General features: G+C 48.0%; 1 protein-coding gene across 1 annotated transcript in view; it reads left to right on the forward strand.

Moving 5' to 3' along the window:
* The window catches only part of LOC119433209 (E3 ubiquitin-protein ligase RNF220-like), a 65,128-nt gene that overhangs the window by 36,535 nt on the left and 6,821 nt on the right, over nt 1–21,772 (forward strand). The window contains exons 5-10 of the mRNA XM_037700364.2: nt 10,968–11,097; nt 11,647–11,692; nt 12,582–12,653; nt 13,707–13,749; nt 14,415–14,558; nt 17,391–17,535. Of these exons, the coding sequence (XP_037556292.1) occupies nt 10,968–11,097; nt 11,647–11,692; nt 12,582–12,653; nt 13,707–13,749; nt 14,415–14,558; nt 17,391–17,535 (580 nt within the window). The remainder of the gene's footprint in view (nt 1–10,967; nt 11,098–11,646; nt 11,693–12,581; nt 12,654–13,706; nt 13,750–14,414; nt 14,559–17,390; nt 17,536–21,772) is intronic.

A 21,772-nucleotide genomic window follows, 5' to 3' on the forward strand; every position in this document is an offset into this window, starting at 1 on the left:
CTCCCTTGAGAAGTGTACCATACTACGCATGGCAAAGGGCAGTAGCTGGAGCACCACTACACGCCGTCCTTCTGGCAACCGGCACAAACACTGAAGAACCCGCTCGTCATAAAAAAAAAAAAACACGCAGTGATTGTTGCATCCTATTCAATGCCTAGCTTGTATGGCCGTAACAAATATAAAGATAAAACATTGTGGGGTTTTACGTGCCAAAACCACGATCTGATTATGAGGCACGCCGTAGTGGGGGACTCCGGAAAATTTTGACCACCTGGGGTTCTTTAACGTGCACCTAAATCTTAGTACGCGAGTGTTTTCGCATTTCGCCCCCATCGATATGCGGCCGCCGTAGCCTGGATTCGATCCCGCGACCTCGTGCTCAGCAGCCCAACACCATAGCCACTAAGCAGCCACGGCGGGTTTACAAATATAAACCACGAAATGAATTCAAAGCAATGGCAATGACAACTTAACCATTCCTCACGGTAAAGATATACAGATATGCATATCTGGTCGAGCGGGGCGTTGCTTGAAGGGAGTACACTGTGGGCCTTCGCGATATTCTCAGAAGGCAAAGACAAGATGGTCGGTGTTTTATAGTTGCTCTAGCACGTAGCCCTATCTAAAAACTTCATGTCATAGCAAGTTTCTCGCTACTATAGTACGCACTTTACTCCGACCGTAACGGAGCCTTCCAGTTGTCCCGCTACCGTCCCCTACGTATCAGTCCGTTCCACTCGCCTAACCCGTGACTGACAGCCAGGTCGGACGACAGAGTCGCTTTATAATTCGAAAGCGAGCGTTAAACTCCCACGAAAAAAAGAACAAGAAGAAAAAAAAAGGAAACCTAAACTGGCAGCCCTAGGGAAACAAGCGGGGATCTTTCAAATTGGTTTTGAGTCGCCGTCTGTGTACGTATATCCAAGCCGGAGACAGAAACGAAGTCTTTATCGACGCTGCCACGGTCGGACGCTCTCCGCAGAACAAGCGACAAGCTCACCCTGCCACGCGCACGCACGCACAAAGGAGACGACAAATTAAGATATGTCCCCCCTAGCCAACAACGACACCATGCCAAAAAAAAAGAAGACAGAGAGAGAGGAGAGAGAGAACTCGGTGCCGCAGATGTCACCGGCAATTCTGACAGAGCTCACGTTTCCAGCCGGACGAAGTGGCCGGGGGTCAACTCGGCCAACGTGCCGCACCACAGCCGTACCAAAAAGGGGGGGGGGACAAAACAAACTAAACACAGTCGAGACGCAACGCGGGCCACAGATACGGCGCGATTCGCCCGCGGAAACATAGAAAGGGCGCTACAAAAGCGTTTCTTTAGGGAGAAAGGAGCGGAGGGGGTGTGAAGGGAAAAAGTGGGGAGAAGGGAGCTGTCAACGGGCGCAAAAACAAATAGTATCGGGATTGACGCTGCAGCAGCGTGGAGGGAGGGAGAGCGGGAGATGTTTCCATCACGTGAGCAGGGAGACCGCGCTGGGGCGATCGCGAAAGAGGAAAGGAAAATACAGAGTGCGCACACAGACGGATGTGGAAGACGGGCGTTGAGGGTTAGAGGGGGGAGGGGGGGGGGTACATTGAAAATGGCGTCCAAATACTGCGCGCGCAAAGCCGAATGCGTACATCGTTGCAAGAAACAAGTTAAAAAAAGTGAAAGGCCACAGAATAAAAGGTTGGAGCATGGACGGCTTTCACGGGGAAAGTGAAACGAACAAACAGTGGCGAAGAAGCGAGAGGGTGATCGTGGGGGATGAAGACGCGATGTAAGAGATGGGGAAAGGGAAAGAATGTCGAACGAGCAACCGTGAAACAATAACTCAAGAAGGGCCGAAACAATATGACCGATGCCGGAGGAATGGGTAAACAGATAAAGCAGTGTTGACAGAAAGGCATTATAAATCCCACGGACGAAGAAGAGGATATAGAAGGGCACGGAGGTGCGGGGGATTCTACGGAGGAAGGAACAGGGAAGTGGGGAGCACTGGACCAGAGAGTACGCCGCTCTGTTTGGCCTCATCGAAATCCGGATTCTGGTGAGGACACGGTAGGATAGAGGCTTAAAGAAAGAAAGAAAGAGAAAAAAAAGACGTATAGAGAAAAAAATACCAAGAAAACTTCAACGGGTGACGGTTGGTGCAGGTGAGCGAAGCGCGAAAGATCAGCCGAGATGTCCTGAAGATTCCAACCCAAAACCGAATCACATCATTTCGCCAGCGACACAGATAGGTGATGCAGTTGTCGTGCAGTTGAAAACAGACCTTAAAGGTACCACCCTAAATTAGTTAGGACAGGTAAACTATGCTATGAAAACTTGGTGGAAGACAGGATTACTACCGGGAAGAAAATGAAGGCCAAATTTGCCTTTCTGGAATTGCGAGCCGAAATCTCGGCGCCTACATATATGTCAGTGTGATCTCACGAATTTCACTGTATATCTCATCTGCTCCTAAAGGCGCAGGGAAAAGCCTCGAAACTTGCCATGCTGAGTCGTTGGTATCCTTAAAATGCATCTTGAGCGCCAAACTATCAATTAAACCTAATCATTGTGAAATAAAGATACATGACATCATCGCGATCTGGTGCGGGAACTCCACGCGTGCATTACCATTCGTATTTGGTTCTTGCTTCTTTGCTGTTCTATAAAAGGCCTCCTCTTAACGACAATGATGGTCGCTTTTGCCGGTACAAACCTTCTTTTACCTACGTCACTGTAGCCCATTGTTTCCCAAATACATTAAATATAGTATACGCACTTGCTTACCTGAGCCTTTCGGAAGAGCGCCTGAATTCAGGAATTTGGCCTCTATCAAAACACGCAAGACAAAAGCTACGTGCCAGATCTGGCTGGATCGTCTTGCTTAATTGACATTGGTTGTGCGACAGCGGCAAGAGTGAGGACCTCGTTGTCAGCAAAACTTAAATAAACCGGAAATGTTTCTCTATGTCACCAAAGCTTCGTACACATGTTTCCTTATTGATTTTTTTTTTCTGTTGCTGCGTGATTTTTGTGGTATCTGCCTTACATCTAGTGTTATGTCAGTCGGCTAACGTCCTGCGGGTTTAATTGATGCGAACTGCTGCAGCGTGCAAATGAGGAGGACAAGGGGCAAGCGCCGACACCCAGCTAAGTTTTATTCAAAGAATTCCGTAAGCACATATAGAGACAACCGCGCCCCATCTGCGTAGGCGCCCTATAGGTAATTCCATGACGAAATGAAACAGCAAGAGTGGCACACAAGAAAAAACAAAGATCAACAAAACTCGTTATACAGGAGCTTAAAACAAGAAAATCCGCGCGCTCACCGAATGTCGTCACTGCTCCTTAAGATCCACATCGCGTGTTGCAGGTACCTTAAATCTTTCTGCGAAATTTCGATAGAAAGAGCACCGACACAGTCGTTTTGTTATCCGAATAGACCACCGGTTACCTGCTCTACACATCGCATGTCATGCCCAACTCCAAATCTTCCTGTTTAATTAATCTCAACTAGAATATCAGCTGCCCCCAACTGCTCTTTTATCCACACCATCGTCTTCCCGTCTTCTAACTTTACGCATATCTATCACTTTTTTTTGTTCCGTCGCTCATCGCGCCTTCCTTAAGTTCTTGTCAAGCTGCTTTGTTAACATCGAGGTTGGTAGCTAATACATATGTTAGTAACGGTAGAATGCCACCATTGAAGTGCTGTCTTTTCAAAGGTAACGGTAAGCTGCCGTTTATGTTCCGGTAATGCCTGTCGTAGATTCCTGTACTACAGTTAAATATTACAAACAGTTGCAAAGATATACCGTGCACTAATATCAGGATTGCTCGACCCACGCCCTAATTGCCTCCGGATTGGCCCGCCGGGAGTCGACTGAGTCGATGAAAGCGGGTGAATACCTTGTATACATACGTAGTTATTGCATTGAAAATCATTTCATGCTTAATGCGTCACGCTTATCGCCGAAGTATGTTGCATAAAGTAGCCGTAGATCACTTAGAGTGAGATAGTTGCCGGGAGCAAACAGCGTTTGATAAGAACGAGAAATCTAGAAGCGGAGATATACGGTAAATATCAAAGTCACTCCTATTATACATTCTACTGAAGGCGTTCGTGTGCTCACGAATTTGCAATTGGTGCCTAGCTTTTTTAAATAATTAGGTACAACGAACCAGCGTTCATTGATGGGCACAGCGCACAGCTTGACATGACACGCGCACCAATTTTTTTACGAATCATTAAGTTCCTCAACTGCGAAAGGTCGACTATGGTAGTTGCGGGCAACGTTGCACGTCACCTTGTCTCAGTAATGTGCAAGGTTTTTTTTTTTTTTTTTTTTTCCAGCGAACGGGCACAATATGTGCCATTGCATGGCTTTGTAATACATCAACGACAAGATGTGTTTACAACAGTTCTTTGTGTTCTCTTATCTAAGCGCCAATACGTCGTAGCGGTTCCAGCTGAAGCGTGGAAATTCGTCACCTTTTTTGAGACATCGTATTCGTTAACGGTAACCATGGCTGGAAATCCGCGCGAATATTTCCGTTCGGACTCCTCAAGCACAGTCGCAAGACAGCACTCACAAGTTGAATTGTTTGATTTTTTAAAGAATAAATTTGGCCTCGAAGATGAGGTTACGCGATCGTGTAAATCGTTGCAGTTCTCGCCAAACCGGTGCGTTCGCTGTATCATCGATCCTTGTATAAAAATGCTTATGTCACGATTTTAAACTCAGCGAAGCGAATATCCCAAAAAGTGGTGATGCAGATCACGACTTCAGCAGAAAGGTTAAAGGTTTCGGTGAACGACTACAAGTCGATTAAACCCGCAGAGTACGAATCGTACGCTTGCGCTTTTTTTTTTCTCCGATTACATCAGAGATCAGCAGAGAAGTACACGTGAATCAGGAGCTGTCAAACGAGAGGCTGGTGAACGGGCAGGCACAAATAAATAAATAAAAAAGCAGCAACGTTTTCCTTGGCGGATCGAATGACCCCGCAATTCGAGAATGCGGACAATATCATCGATTTGATGCTGCGGCAGCAAACTTGCGGCCGCCAGCAAACCGCCGCTCGAGCTCTCCTGGACCATCGCGCCCGCGCCCCTCCCCAATCCTCCACGGCTTTTTTTTTTTTTTTTTTTTTTCCTCGACGCTCGGCTCGCTTCATGTCTCTCAACAGTCGAATCAAGCTGCTACCGCTTCTCCAGGCCTAGAAATCACGAAAGAAACGAAGATGAAGAGAGAAACAAAAAATAACGAAGAAACAGCGGTGGCGACGTAATAGTGTGCTGATATGAGCGCTCGTCCATCTTGGTCGCAGGGTTCTGGCGAGCTCGGAGGAAGAACGCCCGGGTGCCCGAAATCGGACTCGGGCCGCAATCAAAGTCCCCTCGCTCAGAAACACCCCACTTCCACCCCCCTCGACCACCGTCGCATGCTATGCCGCGGACCTCGTTTATACGTGTATATATATATAGCGACCGACAGCAAAAGCCGAGCGGCCGGAGTCAAAGCGTTGCATGAACGACCGCGCCGCGCGCGGCGATCTGACCGCAGGTTACCGCTGCACAACAAAAACCGATCGCTTCGGCTGGCTTCGCCCGCTCCCTCTTGCCCTCCCTATCGCTTTCCCGCTCTCCCGTCTCGAAGCTTCGTCGAGGATCGTGGGGGAAGAAGGGAGCACGGCGGGTCGGGGAGGCCACAGATGGATTGTCCCGAGCAGCGTAAATTGAGAACAGCTCGGACGGATTAGGGCTAGCCATCCGTCCTCCTAGCCGGCGCTGTTGCTCGATTTGCCCACTCGGCTCGCGCTGGAGGAGCCGAAACCGAATCGGGCTGGGTTCTTCTTTTCGGCTTCCGTAGCGCCATGCACCGTCTTTTCTTTTTTTTTCGTCTGCTTTCTTTTCATTCTTCTTGTCTCCATTTCCAGACAAACATCGGCAGTCTGTTTGGATGTTCGTCTGCTCGACCCGCTTTGTTGACCCGCTTGTCGCGCGGCTGCGTTTGTTTGTTTGCCAACAAGAACTCGAAGCGTTGGGTGGCAGGATCCGGAGAAATGGCAAAAACCCTCTTCCCTCCTCGGGGCGTGCGGTAAAACGCACCTGGTGAGCGCGGTTCGTTCGATGTCCCCTCTCTCTCCCCTGTCATTCATGGCTCTCCATCCCAGGCACATAAAAAAACAAGATGAAGCCCACGCGGAAGCAGACGACCTCCCGCGATGCTGTCAGCAGGTATCGTCTGTTCGCCGCCGAGTTGCAGACGATGACGAGCTGGCGTCCCATCTTTTCGGTGTCCATCGTCCTGGTCCCATGATTACGCGTACTTGTGTGACGTCGCCGTCCGCCCCCCGGCGTTGACAGGTGGTCGGGAGTCCGGCTGAATTTCTAGCCTCCCCGCGCGCTCTATTCCATTCCTCTTTCTTGAACCCCAGAAGAAGCCGGGAATCGCCGCGCTTCCAGACAGGAAGGCGATCTCGCTTCGCTCCGTCTGCTACAAAAACAGAAAAAGGAAACATGGCGGCGACTCTCCCCGTGCGCCCAAGCCAGGCTCTGGTTCGCGCCTGTACCCGGCTTGGCCTGTGTCAATTTCGCTCGCGGATCAACGGTCGTCGTCGCCGGTGGCGCCGCTTTACAGCTAGCGGGAAAAAAGGAAAGAAAAACGAAAGAAGCAGGGCTTTCTTGTTGGCCGAGATTCCATTTTGAAGGGGGCCGACGACGCCCGGTTCGCTAGGGGGGATTGCTTGCCTATCACTTCTCTCCGGCAAGAAAGGCGAAAAAACCGTCCCTCGCTCTGCTTCGCTCGCCCATCGAGCCATCGACCGCCGCTGCGCCTGCGTTATCTTTATTCATGGCTTTTATCTTTCCAATTTTCTCGTCTTTTTCACTCTCCCCCCCCCCTCTTTTTTTTTTCTTTCTCTACTCCGACGCAACATCGGGTGCACGGTGTCCTTCCCTTTTTTATGTATATGTATATTTTTCTCCGTTCGAGTCTGCTCAAAAAAAGGAACGTCCGCGAATCCCCTTTTTGCAAGGCGTTCTGCGCACGTCGTCGACCCCTTGGGTGTTTGTTTGGGTGCGCCGGACGAAAACGGTTTGTCTGTTTGCGCCCACCTCAGGAGATGGGCGACGTGTTTCGCGAGACGAAACACTTTCTATTCCACGTCTTCCTCATCTTCCCTCCCTCTTTAGGGCTTGCTCACTTTTTTTCTTCTTTATTTCTTTTCTCGGCACCGCTGGCTAAAGTTGTTGTTGTTGTTGTTGTTGCTACCGTGGATGGTGTGCCAGCCTGTTTTCTGCGTTGGCGGTTTCCTTTGAAAAAGAGCCGCGTAAACGGTTTATCCGTAACAGACGGGCTGCGACCTCCCAAGCTTCTCTCGTCCGCTTTATTGGAAATCTGGCGCATTCTCTCACGCCACTGCAACCGTTGTGACTGTATAGATTTACCGCATTCCTCGCGGCCACCTGTCCATATTAAAATGCACGCGTATTGGACTGGGGATATTCTAGTGTCTAGTTCGCTTTCCCGCCCTGGTGGCAAGGTATATAACTACGAAGTTCCGGCGCTGAACTTGAGGTCACGTGTTTGAAAGCAGAAATAAAGTCAATGCGAGAATATATAATCTGTTGAGTACGACATTACTGCTGCCCCGACGGCAACCTACTTTCCTTTACTTGAGGACTTCGTGTGCAAACCGATTCGACTTCATGCACCTAGGATATCATCAGTTTGCGCTTAAAGTGTCGCTTAAAGAAAATTACTTAATCTAACAAGTAATGAGCACTTACGCAAAAGCAAAAGAACCGGTTCCTAATGTGAGCGGAAGCTTACGAAACCGGAAAGGACGGAAGAATGGAAAATTGACGAACGACGCCATGACACTTTGAAATCGTCGCACCAATCTCCCCGTGACGTAATAGATTTGTGGCAGGACCTGCTCCGCGCTAGTTGTTTCAAGATTAAAATAGTCATTATTGAACTAAAAAAAAAATAAGCAGTATAGTTCGTCTAGTACACTTGGGAATTTTTGAGGCGTAAGAACGGACGATACATAATCGTAAATAGCTGGTTTGTGTGACGCTAACCTGACGTCATCGATGGCTAAGTTGTGACGCGAATTTTTTTAACGGTAAAGCTCTGACTTTCTCACGCTGAGGAAATACAAATAAAATTTTGAAATAAATGGTCTATCATAACTAATGTGTATATCTGTTTAAGACATTGAATATCGTTCTGTCACTCAACGCTAGGCTGACCGTTTAATTTTTCATCGTTTCATCGTTCTATGTTTTGATCTGTTATTGAGGTTAGAAAATTAAATTACTTAATGAAGTCTGAGGTATTAAGTGCCAGAACCACTTTATAATTATGAGACATACTGCGGTGGGGGTCTCAGGATTAATTTTGACCCCCTGTGGTTATTCAACGTGCGCCCAATGGTTAAAGGTACAATGGTACAAAGGTTACTGCGTATAAATTTATGTCTATTGTATAGCAAAAACGAAATAAACGAAAGCATATAATGTTAAAAAATTACGGCCGCCCCTCCAGAGCGTTCACGAAACTACACTGCTGTACACGCCGCTTCACAGTCTTCATAGGCTTCGCAGTCTTTAACCATTGGTGAAGGGTCCTACGCGTACAAACATGGATAGGTACAAACACTAGATCCCTCCCAGCTCAACCCATAGGGTACGGTACCCGCTGCATACAACGTTATACAACCCAACTTATCACAAACATATATTTCCGAGCGTCCACTTTAAAGTCTATTAAGATGTTCGTCTTTTGCTTCTGATGACTCGTTGACCACGGCAGTCTGTGAGACTGTTTCTTCAAACCTGCAATTATATAAGTTTAAAGAGGTTTAATCCTGGGGCTTTACGTGACGGAACCTCAATCCGATCGTGAGGCATGCCATAGTGGTGGACTCCGGATAAATTCTGACCACGTGAGGTTCTTTAACGCCCAACTAAACCTAAATAGACGAGCGTGCTTCTTTTTCTTCTTTTTTCGCATTTAGTTCTCCACAGAACTGCTGTCGCCGCGGCCGGGGTCGATAACACGACCTCGAGCAGTGCAGTGCAACGTCACAGCCATTGGGCGACCGCGGAGGATTCTGCAAATAGCGACGTATCATAAATGCTGCCCTGGTTTTGATACCTGGAAATTATTAAACACAAGGAAGCAAGCCAACATATTCTGTAGTGGCGTTTTCGATACGCTGGAGAGAGTTTTCATTTGTTGATAGTTCAGCAAACCAATCACTAATTAGTTAATTGCTTTAATAATAAATTTAGTTCTGCGCGGCTAGAACTAAATGAGCGGAACTGACATTTGCGCGAGCTGGTAGGGGTTCACTTCTTCTAAATTAAATGGGAACAAGTCGGTAAATGTTTTTTTTCCTCGGTGTGGAACTGCTGCAGGGCTAAAGAGTCCTGCCTAGACTGCGACTCCAACTACAGCTGGCGGCTAAATTTTTGATATTGGATGCATACGTGATGCCACAAATTGTTCGCCAACAAATTTTGGCTGAATCAGCGCCGAGGTGGCTTGAAATGTGGGGCATTCGCCGAGCTTCGCTGCTGGTATACGGACCAAAGGAGCTCCTTCGTGAACGCTGCCCTCGATATTTCTTACTCCATTTCCCTTTTTTTTTTTCCTTTCCTTTCTTTTTTTCCCTCCCTGCCCCGGACAACCAGCGACACGCTCTTGACACCGATGTATTCACGCCCTCCTCTTAAGAACGGGGATTCCTCGCCCGCGGCGAGAACCACAGCGCGGGGTTTCTGTTCCGGCAGCAGCCCGCGGGGCCGTTCTATCGATCAGCGGTTTTCATCGGTGGCAGAGGATATACGCCGCGTATTTTAATCTAGAGGCCGCTTCCGCGTGCTCTTCCCTTGAACTGATATATTAGCTGCTTTCTTTGTATCTGGGTGTTACTCTGTTAGGTATCTTTAATCTTAGTCCAAGTGTCGCCCTATTTTCTTTAAACTTTTGTTACATCATTCGTTGCTTCATCTTTTCTTTTGCTATTTCGTTTCCTGTTTTTTTTTTCTTTTCTTTCTTTTTTCTTCTTTATGATCTGATTTACCTCGTTCAACTTCAGCCCCATCCTACTGGTTTCGTGCCACTAACTTCCCAAGTTTTAATGACCAATAAAGCGCGTTACCATCTTCAACATTATCCTGAAGCGCTACCGTTGTCCATTTTCCTATATTTATAGTTGTACTCAGTGTGCCGTTGAAACCCATGAAATGAACACCTTCTTGTCTGCAAAGGCATTATACGAGAAGCCAAAGTCCCGGACACGATGATAAGAACTATTAAACAAACATTTCCATGGAACAGCTACTCACAAGTTGGTCGGACGACGTTATGGACACTGTTAAGATGGAAATAATGAACCTGTACGCGACGCTGTCGAAGACGGACGACGCTGGAGCGGTTCGGTCCATCAGATCGAGGATGTTTCAGTTAATTTGAGCAGCGACACATGTTCACTACACTCCACTGTTAAAGGGTACACTTTGACAGCGATAAAATCAATTTACGTGAAACAATTATTTGCCTCCTTCGGAAAGAACCAGCTGATATCATCAAATGGACGTACATTTATGCATAAAATATTTGTTTTTGAGTCTGTGCGTCCATATTCCAGCGATTGTCGATGGAAGATTACTGACTGCGCGTTCCCTTTAACAGGGAACCGTACTGTAACACCGCGGTGTTGTCCAAAAAGAGGCCAAGACGTCCATCTAAGGTGAAAGATAACGTGCCGACGTGGCTATAACGACTAAGCGACAAAAACAATTAGGATACGCTATCGCGTATGGTGAGTGGGTGACGACTTCCATCGCCAGACACTTTTCTGACCGCGGTCAGAGAAAATTTCTGACCGCGGTCGTTTGCACTGTGAATGCGACGCAAATCACGATGCTCTCGCGGCTCAGTCGTGGTGCCCATTACCGGTGCAGGCCCCCTCGGTTCTCCGAAGTGGACACTGGGCCAGGCGACCAGCTGTCCCGTTTGTGGGATCACGTTGGCGCAAGCGCAGATGGCCGACCACTTCCAGCTCGAGATGGACAAGCTCGCAGACTTCTACAGGTAAAGTACGAGTGGGTTTTTTGGCCAGTAAAGTGAACACACCTCGTCATCGAAGATGCCAACGTCTGCTCATAACTATGTGCGTGTAATGTTCCCGGATGTATATGTAATCTTCCAGAGAAACGCATAGTTCTGCATTCGCACTTGCGGGAACAAACACAGGAAAGCAAGCGCTATGATGATGATGATGATGATGATGATGATGATGATGATGATGTGAGAAACTGATATAAAACTTAGTAGTCATGCCACCAAAGTTGTTCTTTTACCCTTTATGGTGTTGGGAACGTTTCTAGTGTTCAACAAGTGACGATAAATGGCATAGGCCGCCTATCTATAGCGGTGGCAGAGAAAATAATAATTAGCCACAAAGTCACACTTCTACGCGCTTTTTATGTGAGCGTAGCTTACCGTCGCACCATCTCTCTCCGTTCCTCGTCTCTTAATTCTCTCACCCCCTCTCTCCCCCCCCCCTTTTTTTTCCCCTCGTTTACACCTCTCCTGATGACTTATCGCCATTTCTTATTACGAGTATATCACTTTTTGCAGTTGTCGCCGGTGGGTCGACCGGACACACGAGGACAGCTTGCCACTGGTGAGTTGAAATACGGAGACAACCAACGTGCTCTTCGTGCTTTTTTTTATCATTTAGCGTACTGTTTAGGCTACTCGCATCAACGTCAACCATGAGCCGTTTTCCTATTTGCGCCTAACTTGTTGTTCATACATGCCTGAGCGACGTTGCCGCTTGCTTTAAGGATCTCAGTCATGATGCCGATGCAAGCAGGTTGTGTATAGCACCAGTGAACACGCCATGCCAGTACAAGAATATGTGCGCGTGTACTCTTATCAAAAAAAAAAAAAAAACAATCCACTGCCGTGATAGCCACTGACCACCAGGTCACTTCAGAAACCTTTACTATAGTTGGCTACTCCGTTGACGGCCGCCATTGGCAAGAGTTGTCAGGTTTGTTTATGACATTCCCGATTTACGGAGTAGGTAGGTACAGTCAAACCTCGGTATTACGAACCTCAATTTAACTAAATTCGCAATGTAACGAACAACTTGTATTTCCCAATCTTAGTTCCATGGAATTACCAAAATCTCGAATTAACGAAATTCGCGATATAACGAAGTTTTTTTTTTTTTTTTTTTTGCTGCATGTACAACTTCGTTGACATTGGTTACCGTCCTAGTTCTGTGAAACTTTGCTAACTCAGTGCAGTAACAAAACGCCAGAAGCGTGCACCGGAAATAGCGTCACTCTCTTCTCGGTGCACGAAATGAATGCTTTTGATAAAGTACTTTTGCGTACTTTTGCATGAGTAAAGCAAACACCCACAATCTATGTAATCTTTCTCCTGGGATCCAGCTTTCGCGTTGCGGCTTTAGCTTTCCTGCCACGTGATACATAAAGCGGACATCGCGGCATTGAATCGTACCTCAAGTTCAATCTGCGTGTCCTTTCATTTCTCGCCTGCAGCAACCGGAACCCCAATCTGCCTGTCGGACAGCCTACGAGGCCGGCAAGCGATCGCCCCTGTCTCGGTGGGAGGTGAGCGTCGGGTTTTGGCTGCTTTTGTTTCTATGTTTGTTTGTTTTACATCGGCATGCTTGTGCTTTACGCCTCAGCTTGAACAGGAAATAGCCTTACCCAGTCTAATACCCTAATACCCAATAAGCGTGTAAGCAACAATGGGGACGAATTACAGCGAATTATTGAGGACCTTAACCGAGAAAGTGTAAGAGTGCGGTTGTAGATTAATATGCAGAAGACAAAGATAATGTTCGATAGCCTGGCAAGGGAACAAGTATTCAGGATCGCCAGTCAGCCTCTGGAGTCTGCAAAGGAGTGCGTTTATCTAGGTCAATTACTCACAGGGGACCCTGATCATGAGAAACAAATTTACAGAAGAATAAAATTGGGCTGAAGTGCATACGGCAGGCATTACTAAATCGTGACTGGGAGATTACCACAGTCGTTGAAAACAAAAGTGTACCATCATTGCATTCTACCGGTGCTAACATATGGGGCAGAAACTTGGAGGTTAACAAAGAAGCTCGAGAACAAGTTAAGGACCACACAAAGAGCGATGGAACGAAAAATGTTAGGTCTAACGTTAAGAGACAGGAAGAGAGCGGTGTGGATCAGAAAGCAAACGGGGATAACCGATATTCTAGTTGACATTAAGCGGGAAAAGTGGAGCTGGGCAGGCCATGTAATGCGTATAATGGATAACCGGTGGACCATTAGGCTTACTGAATGAATACGAAGAGAAGTGAAGCGCAGCCGAGGACGGCAGAAAACTAGGTGGAGTGGTGAAGTTAGGAAATTCGCAGGCGCAAGTTGGAATCAGCTAGCGCAAGACAGGGGTAATTGGAGATCGCAGGGAGAGGCCTTCGTCCTGCAGTGGACATAAAATATAGGCTGATGATGATGATGACGATTATCTCACCGTTAAAAACCTCTCAGCTGCGCAAACCCACGAGAAGAAAAAAGAAAACCTGTCATTCGAAGGAGGTCGGCATACGCTGTCCTTGCTGGTTTCTCGTGCATCTCGCAGTCCTTAATTAGGTTTTCTTAATTTTTTTTTTACTCTCATTTCAGACCTACCTCAAGGTCCGCGGTAACCGTCACCAGCGACTGAATGGTAAGCATGGTTTGATAAGTGATGCACTTTGGCGACGAAGGACAGGTTTCAGCTACGCTGAAACCGCGTTGTACACTTTCGGTCCTTGGTAGACAGGTCATGTACAGTGACCTCCTACAGCCCTTCAAAAAAATATAATAATAATAATAAACATAACTAAAATAATATTTTTTGACTTGCTTAGTTGAATCATAAAGAACATGCCAAATCAGTTTGCTAGATATGTTTAAACAATCTCAAGACTGCTTAAGTTCCCATTTATGCACAACGGCCATATGTCACTAAAGCTTGCGTCACCCACCGTGGTGGCTCAGTGGCGTTCTGCTACCGAGTACAAGCTCGTGGGTTCGATTAGCGGCCGCGGCAGACGTATTTCGATGTAGACTAAATGCGAAAGCACTTGTGTACTTGGATTTAGGAGCAGGTTAAAAAAAATAATGTGATCAAAATTAATCCGGCACCCTCTACTACGGTATCCATCTTAGCTCCAGTGTTATCTTGGGACGTTAAAACCGTATGAACGAATGAATCAATCAATCAATCTTACATGTGAACCCTCTCGCTTTGTCTCTCCGCCCCATTCCCTCGCCCGCCTCCCTCCTTTAACCCTAAATGCGTCCCGGCTCCATTGGACGCCTCTTCGCGATCAAACGGAAACCATCCAGCGCTGTGTGGTCGCCGTCGTCGAGCCGAGCTCCCGCTGGACCTACAGTCGGCGGACTGCGGTTCTCCACCGGGTACGCCGAGGAGTCGAGGTCCACCTCCGCCGCTCAAGGTCGAGCTGTCGGATGCCTCCTACGAGTCAGCCGGTGAGTGCGCGTACACCGCCTCATCTACGTAGGCGGACCGTTCAGGGGATCGCGTTCATTGCGCTTGCGCCTGTGGTGGCCTTAACTGACCTAAGGGCGTTCAAGTGAGCAGGCAAATATAAGCGAAGAATGGGGGGGCACGAAATTTAAGGCATGCAAGCTTGACCGTTCTGAGTAATCAACGATTCACCACGGAATTGACGAAAAAACATAGTTTTTAAAGAATGAATTATCAGACTAAGCTGATTAAGTGTTTCTCCTTAGTGTCACTTTAACATTTGCGCACAACAATGACGCACGATGGACACTTGTCTTCTTTTCTTTTTCTTTTTTTTTTTCGCGAGCATACTACAGCTGGCCAGTGTCGGAACGCCCCCGTCGTCAATCTACGTGCACCTCTAGAATTTAGACCCGTTAGCTTGAATAAGTGCCCCCCCCCCCCCCCCCCTCCGTTCCCCCACACGTGCGTGCCATATGCACTGGCCGTGAGAATGTGTGCTATTGCGAAATTGGCTGCAGTGATATTGTCCTTTCCGGCTCGTAGCTCACTGCACGTTATCCCGTCTTTTACACGTCGCTATTTCTTTTTTTTTTTCATTCTCGTGTGTACTTTCATGTTTGAGCACGTGGTTGTGTCTGCACGTGCGTGCGTCAGCATTCTATACTCGAGCCTGATGCGACGGATGCGCGCGCGCTTCATTCCGCCAACCGCCCGCATTCCAATCATGCTTCTCCACTTGTGTCATAAACGCGTTAGCAGTCGGTAACGTTTCAACAGAAGAGAGAAAAACGAAACAAAGCAAAACGATCGCCAACACGACGAAAAACAGAATTCTAGAACATGCACTCAAAAACAAAGTGTCGATCGATCGCAGCCCTTTGTCCATCCCGCAATATCCGCCGAGCCCAAAAGAGAGGGGGTGCGCCGACCCGGCACATATATTTCGGACGAAACGCAGCGTGCAATACGGTCGGCTATTGGGGGCACCTCCTCGCCCATACACACACGCCGCTGTAGTTCGCTGAACACTACCAGTTCCGTGCAGCATTCCGGAAACGCACCGTGCGAAGTGCCGTACGAGGCAGTTCCGGAAGCCTCGACCGTCGCGACGACAACTCCCCCCCCCCTCCCCCCCCCCCACACACACACTTTGTACTGCAACGCCTACAGCGTACACTGCCACGCTCCGGGGCGCAGGAAGACCTCGGCTCCCTGCCCTCTCCGAACGCCGAGTTGAACGCGAGGATGCGCCCAGTATTGCCACTCGCCTCAGTGAACCTCGCTAGCTCCGTCGCGAGCACCGGCGTTGTTCGGGACCTCGCTTCCCTTCTCTCCGGCTCGGCTCCGTCCCCCCCCCCCCTCTCCCCTGCGTTTCCCGAAATCCTTTCTGCCCCGTTGAGCCCCAGCTATGCCGCCCCGCTCCCTGCGGCGCCGGGCACCGAGACTATACTGGGGGCCACACTGTAACCCGGTATAGCGTGCGACGGGTCTACTTATTAAAGGATGTTGCAGAGAGAGAGAGAGAGAGAGAGACGGCGAGATACGGGAGAGTGTGGGGAACATTGAACGCAGTGGGACGAAAAAGAACGACCGTCGTGGCCAGGTTGGTAGAACCGTTCCTCTTCGTTCGGTCGCTTCCTACTCGGTTTAAATCGGCATGTACGTATACTTCGGCCGAAACTCAGGATTGTTTATTCCTTGTGAAGGTGCTGCTGATTATGCCCACTTCGACTGCTTCCTTCCGTTCGAGATGAGCGGCACGGAACGAATCTTGACAGCAGGCTTCCAGGCTTTTCAGCAGCTCACAGATGTGCAGTAAAGCTGTTATGGCCTCTTCTCTGGTAGTTCTATAGCCGAGGGCTGACAGCCGTCTCTGATTGAGCGAGTGGCTCTGAAGCGACGGCCCTGAGTCGAAATGTGGCGTCCCACGTGGGGTCTCAAACAGGAGAAAACACACCTGTAGCCCAAGCCACGTGCGAGAAGCCATTGGGTGCAACTTTTTCCCATATATTCTGTCGCAACAGCGCCGCGAATGTCATTTCAGCTGCTTGCGCATGTGCTAGAAAACGCGCATGATGAGTCGTGCCGTACTGCCGACGCTCCGTGGTATACCGGAAAGAACGTCTTCTAGCCAGCACCAGTGATTATGCAGCTGCGTACCATAACACGGCGAAGAAATCGCGAAGCAGTATAGATGGTTGCTTGCGGGGGCCCGTACGGGCAGTTTAGTTTATATCGCATACAATAAGAAAACGTAAGTTACGCTAGTTTCAGCGTTGCTTCTTGCATATGCTGCACTTTCCCCCTGGATGTTCGCACACAAGTTTAACTGTTGTTTTTCAGACGAATTGCTCGTCATAGACCCGCTAGTCTAACTCAACCAAATGAATACACGTGTAGTGCCCTCAATATGGAAGACATTGCCGCGCAAGAATTAAAGTTCAAGCTGCGTAAAGTGACAGTAACGGCTGTTTCAGTTCTCCAATAACGTACGATGCGACATGGCAGAGTAACATCGAGCGAACAAGGGCGAAGAAAAACGAGCATTTGACCGCTGAATAAAAAATGGGGAGTTAAAACATTGGGGGAGATTGGGGAGCCAAGGGGGAGGGACTGCAACCCGGAGGGTGCAGCCGGCAGCTCCTGCACAACCGAGCCACGTATACCCCTTCTTGACACACGCGCGTGCCGTTATTCTTTGCGCTTCTTCTTTTCCGTGTGCTGTTCCTTTATGTGTCGTGTCGTGGGGACCAAATTTTACCATTCTTTCGCACTTATACGGCGGCACCCGGCCTGTCTTTTCTCACTCCCGCCCTCTTCTCCGAGCGCAGAGCGTTGCCGATCGGGATCTCCGGGAGGAGGAGGAGGCAAGGATCCCCAGTCGCCGTCGGGAGTTCGGGATCGAACGGGGAGTGCCGACGGGACCACCGAATCTCGAGGCGGCGGCGGCGAGCAGTCGTCCGCAGGGCGCGACGGGTGAGTTTCGTTCTTATCCCTTTTTTTATACTTCTTTTTTTACTGTATCTCTGTTCACTAAGTGACAGGTGTTTGCACGAAAAGTACCGGATGAAAAATCGATCAGCGGCGTTTTTTCCCCCTGACGGGTTACTGGAGCAGATGCCGACGGGATGTTCCGTTGAGTGCACGTGTTGAGTTTTCCTTACACTGCGGTAGAGGAGGCTGTCCCGTTGGGTGACTGCAAGACTCCGTTCCGATGTCTGTGGTTTACGCATAATCGGTCGAACACGACCTACTAGACTGGAGAGCGTGCAACGGCCGTATACAAGACAAATTTCACAACACTGACTAAAGGTCTTTCCTCACTTAGGCGCATATTATAGGTCCCTGGAACTCGCCATCAGGGCCACGTCGAGCAATCGACTTCTTCTCTGGTTACCTGGCATCAGTTGGCTGCCTTACAAAGCTTTACATGTCATTGGAACTCTAATTGAAACTCAATAAAAAAAAATTTAGAAGTGAAATCAAGATGACAGGTTGTGTTTTTACTATCACTTTCTTTTGCCCTCGTTAGTGCCGCATACGTAATAGTTGGACATAAAAAGATCCTTTCAACGGATTGCACTGGCATCGGCCAGCTTTTAGGTGGAGGCAGTCAAGGCTGTGAAAATTACAAATTTCTGCAAATACAATTTTTAACACTTTGTCACTGTTAGTGGGGAGATGATTTGAAGTTATGACGCTCTTGCACGGACCACTTGACATCAGCGCGCTTATCATCTAGAATGAAGCGTCACTTTTGAATACCATCGCTTTATTGACGTACACTAACTTAATGCACTCCTAACCCACGAGGTGACTAAGCTTTTTCTTAGTAAGTAGTCTTATGAATAGTGGTGTCAACTTATGAAACTCAAGTGCAATTCCCATACGACGATAAATCTGCTTATCCTTAAATTTTTTTTTTCTGCAGACACGTTTGCGTATAGTAATATTTGTAACAGTAAACGTTTTAACTCTTTACGAATCATATGATGCATAAATTGTTATTCTCTCGCATGTTTATGATAATTCGCATGCAGATAATTTCGGTCTGTCACCTTTATTACGTCCGTCATACCAATGCTACGTTTATTCATACGTGACCAGACTAGCCCAGTAACAAGTTCTGCCAAATAACTTCTTGCTGTAGGGTAATTACAATTATGAGTTATACGCTCTTGCTATTGTATCTTTACGTCGCTCCTAGGTTATGATACTGAAATATTCTTTTCTATGAGCACAGTTCGTTCTTACGTTGTGATTTTATCATTGCCTTGTCTCGGTATCTTGTATACACAAAAAAAGTGCCCCGGAGAGTTCCTACTTTGGAACTTCTTAATTTACAGCCGAAAAACGTGTACTTACTTTTCTTACGCGCCATGGAAATAAACTTCAAATCAATTCCATCCTCGGCAGATAAATCAAAAGCACTAAGCCAAAACGCAACCCAGCTGAACGCGCCCTTCTTCAGTTGTGAGCTCAATCGTACTCGACACAATTGAGCAACGGAACACAACGTGAAAGAAATGTGAGATGCGAAGAATCATGCAACAATAGCACAACAGTAGAAACAAAGGAATACTTAATTTTTCGCTTTAATAACTGCACAGGCGCCGGGCATCTAGAACTGATATGTCACGTGACGGGAAAGCGTGAAGCAAAAAGGTGGATAACTTGTTTCCCAAGGCCGTTGAAATTGGACAGCAGTGCACAGCATAAAGTGCACAGCATAAAGTACAGAAGAAAAGCCATTCTTGCATATGTGGCGGAAGCATAGCAGCGCTGTTTACGCGACCTTGCGACAGTGACGTCAGCCAGAGCACACAGAGCATGACCTCCGAAATCAGAGGTCATGCTCTGTGATCGGAGGACATAGCCTCAGTTGCAACGGGCGTCTTTAACTATCTGCTGGTGTGACCGCATCAAACAGCGACAATCATTAGCGTATAGCAGATTATTTTGTCTACCCTTTTCCTTTCATCAAGAAAAAAATCACGTGACACAAAAACGTTTCTCTGTCGTGGTGGTTAAAGGAAGCGCCACGAGATGGCAGTACGAGCGATGGTGCTGCCATCGACGTAATCAGCGTTTCGCTATTCCACGAAGTGTAAGGCGCTTACGAAGGGTTAAAGCTGTCTACTGCATGCCTTCAAACAAACGCCCGATGCGGAATGGCGGGGAATAAAGCACACAGCATGAAAATAGCAGGACAAGATAATTTCTATTACGCCAGACCATTTCTTTCATGCAGAACACCATGAAAAAGTGTAAGACACATCAGGCCGTAGTCGTGATAAGTCGACTCTCTCCGTCACCGCTGACAGCGCAAGATTAAATGCATGCCAAATAAGCAAGAATAAAAGCAATGATCACGCGGGAAATTCAAAGACAAAAACTACGTCACTGCTGCGAGAAGTCACTTCCCAGCGAGGGCTTCACAGGAACATAAGAAAGCCGAACTGATGGACTTTCTCTCCTTTTTTTTTTCTTCTTTATTTTGCGTTGTGGGTCGCCTTCACTGAAGACACCCTAAAGTGTAACGAGAACTTCGTGTCTACGGAGTCTCGCGGTAGAAAAAAAAAGAAAAATTCATTCTCAAGTTGAAAACGCAACTATGAAACATTTAAAGAGCAGAAAGACTAAGTATAGCATGTGTTGTTCTTCCAGCTTCCACGTACCAACGAGCATAAGTACAGGGCAAAAGTGAACCAAAGAATCAAAAACGAAAAAAAAGAAAAGAAAAGAAAAGAAACATGCCGGAGCGACGGTCTCCATTTTGCTCTCATGCAAATGCTCTCGATATAATTCAATTAGGACTGCGGGCGGGCCTCTCGACGACAAGTTGTTCTCCGCTGTTTGACAACGTGCCGTCCGCCTTCTCTCCTCCCGTTCCTCTTTTTTTTTTTTTTTTTTTCTTTTGCTTAGCATCTCGACTTGACAAGGGACGGCTTGAGTTGACTCGCATGACCGGAACGCAGATCGACACTCGGTCGCTTCCCCGATACTCCTAGCGAGGCTAAACATTAAGGGGAAAAAAAGCAAAGCAATAAAAAAAAAGCGAGGAGAGAGTGGTGCCTCCACAGTGTGAAAAGGACTCAAGATGGGCTGCCATACTAGGGGCGGCGGTTTCGTGCTATCGCCTTTGAAGCGCGCAAAAAAAACTCGACTCGCTTGCCCTAACAAGGATGTACTACTCGCACCGTACACGACGCAGAAAGTTGAGCGAGGACGGGCAGTTCGAAGTGATGGGCGGGCTTCGCGGCGTCGGGCTTGGCGCTGTCGCGCAGTTGCGTCCGGGACGCAAGAATTGCCCTGGCGGGAAAGTGAGAAGCGGTGCTTTTAGTCAAATTGGCCACCCCCGCTTTGACGGGTGCCGTCCGTTTTCGACGTCGGGCCCGAGCAAGGGGGTTTGAAAACGCACCCTCCGCTCTGAATACGGCTCCGAGTAGGGCCGTGCGAATACGGAGAGGCGTAAGAAAAAATAAAATAGAAAAAAAAGAGATAACGTAAAGAAAAGCGAGCATTTGGGGAACAGGTGATGGGGTGAAGTTGGGGAAAGGCCCGGCGGGATGAGAGCACGCGGGTCCGCGGACGTCAGAGTGACATCAGTTCCGGTCGGCTGACGTGACGCGACAGTCACTCAAATTGGCGGTGTCAGGTGAGAGAGGGCTGATCTCTCGCAAAAGCTGAGAGTGAAAAAGAAAAGAAAGGAAGGGTGACAGAGCTGTCCCGAATGGGGAGGTTGAGGCAGAAAGTCGAGGTAACGAAACATAACGAAAAGTAACGACAAAAAAAAAAAGAACGTTCCCGGGGAAGGCTGGCCGAGCAGCCGTAAAAGAGTAAAGTGAGAGAGAGAGAGAGAGAGAAGCTACTACTCGCCGGATACACACTTCCCGCCAGTAAAAAAAGAAAAGAAAAAGAATTGAAAGAAACGATATGTGGACGGGGCAAAGCGCATTTACGCACGTGTCGACGGGGCCGGTTCGCAGTGAGAGGGCGCATTTCGCCTGCCTAGCACCCCCAGTTGTCCCGTTTGGGGAGAATAGAGAAGGGAACGGGATAGCGTATGGAAGTGACCCCCCTTTTATTGTAACCCGGGTAGGGAATCACTGTAGAGATTAAGCCGTCTCGTCCAGGTCTGTAGGACGCTGGCGGCAAATATAAAAGTAAATGACACAATCAATACTACTTTTGAGAGAGAGGGACAATGTTT

Source organism: Dermacentor silvarum, chromosome 11 (genome assembly GCF_013339745.2).
Source record: "Dermacentor silvarum isolate Dsil-2018 chromosome 11, BIME_Dsil_1.4, whole genome shotgun sequence".
In the NCBI taxonomy this organism is placed as follows: Eukaryota; Metazoa; Arthropoda; class Arachnida; order Ixodida; family Ixodidae; genus Dermacentor; species Dermacentor silvarum.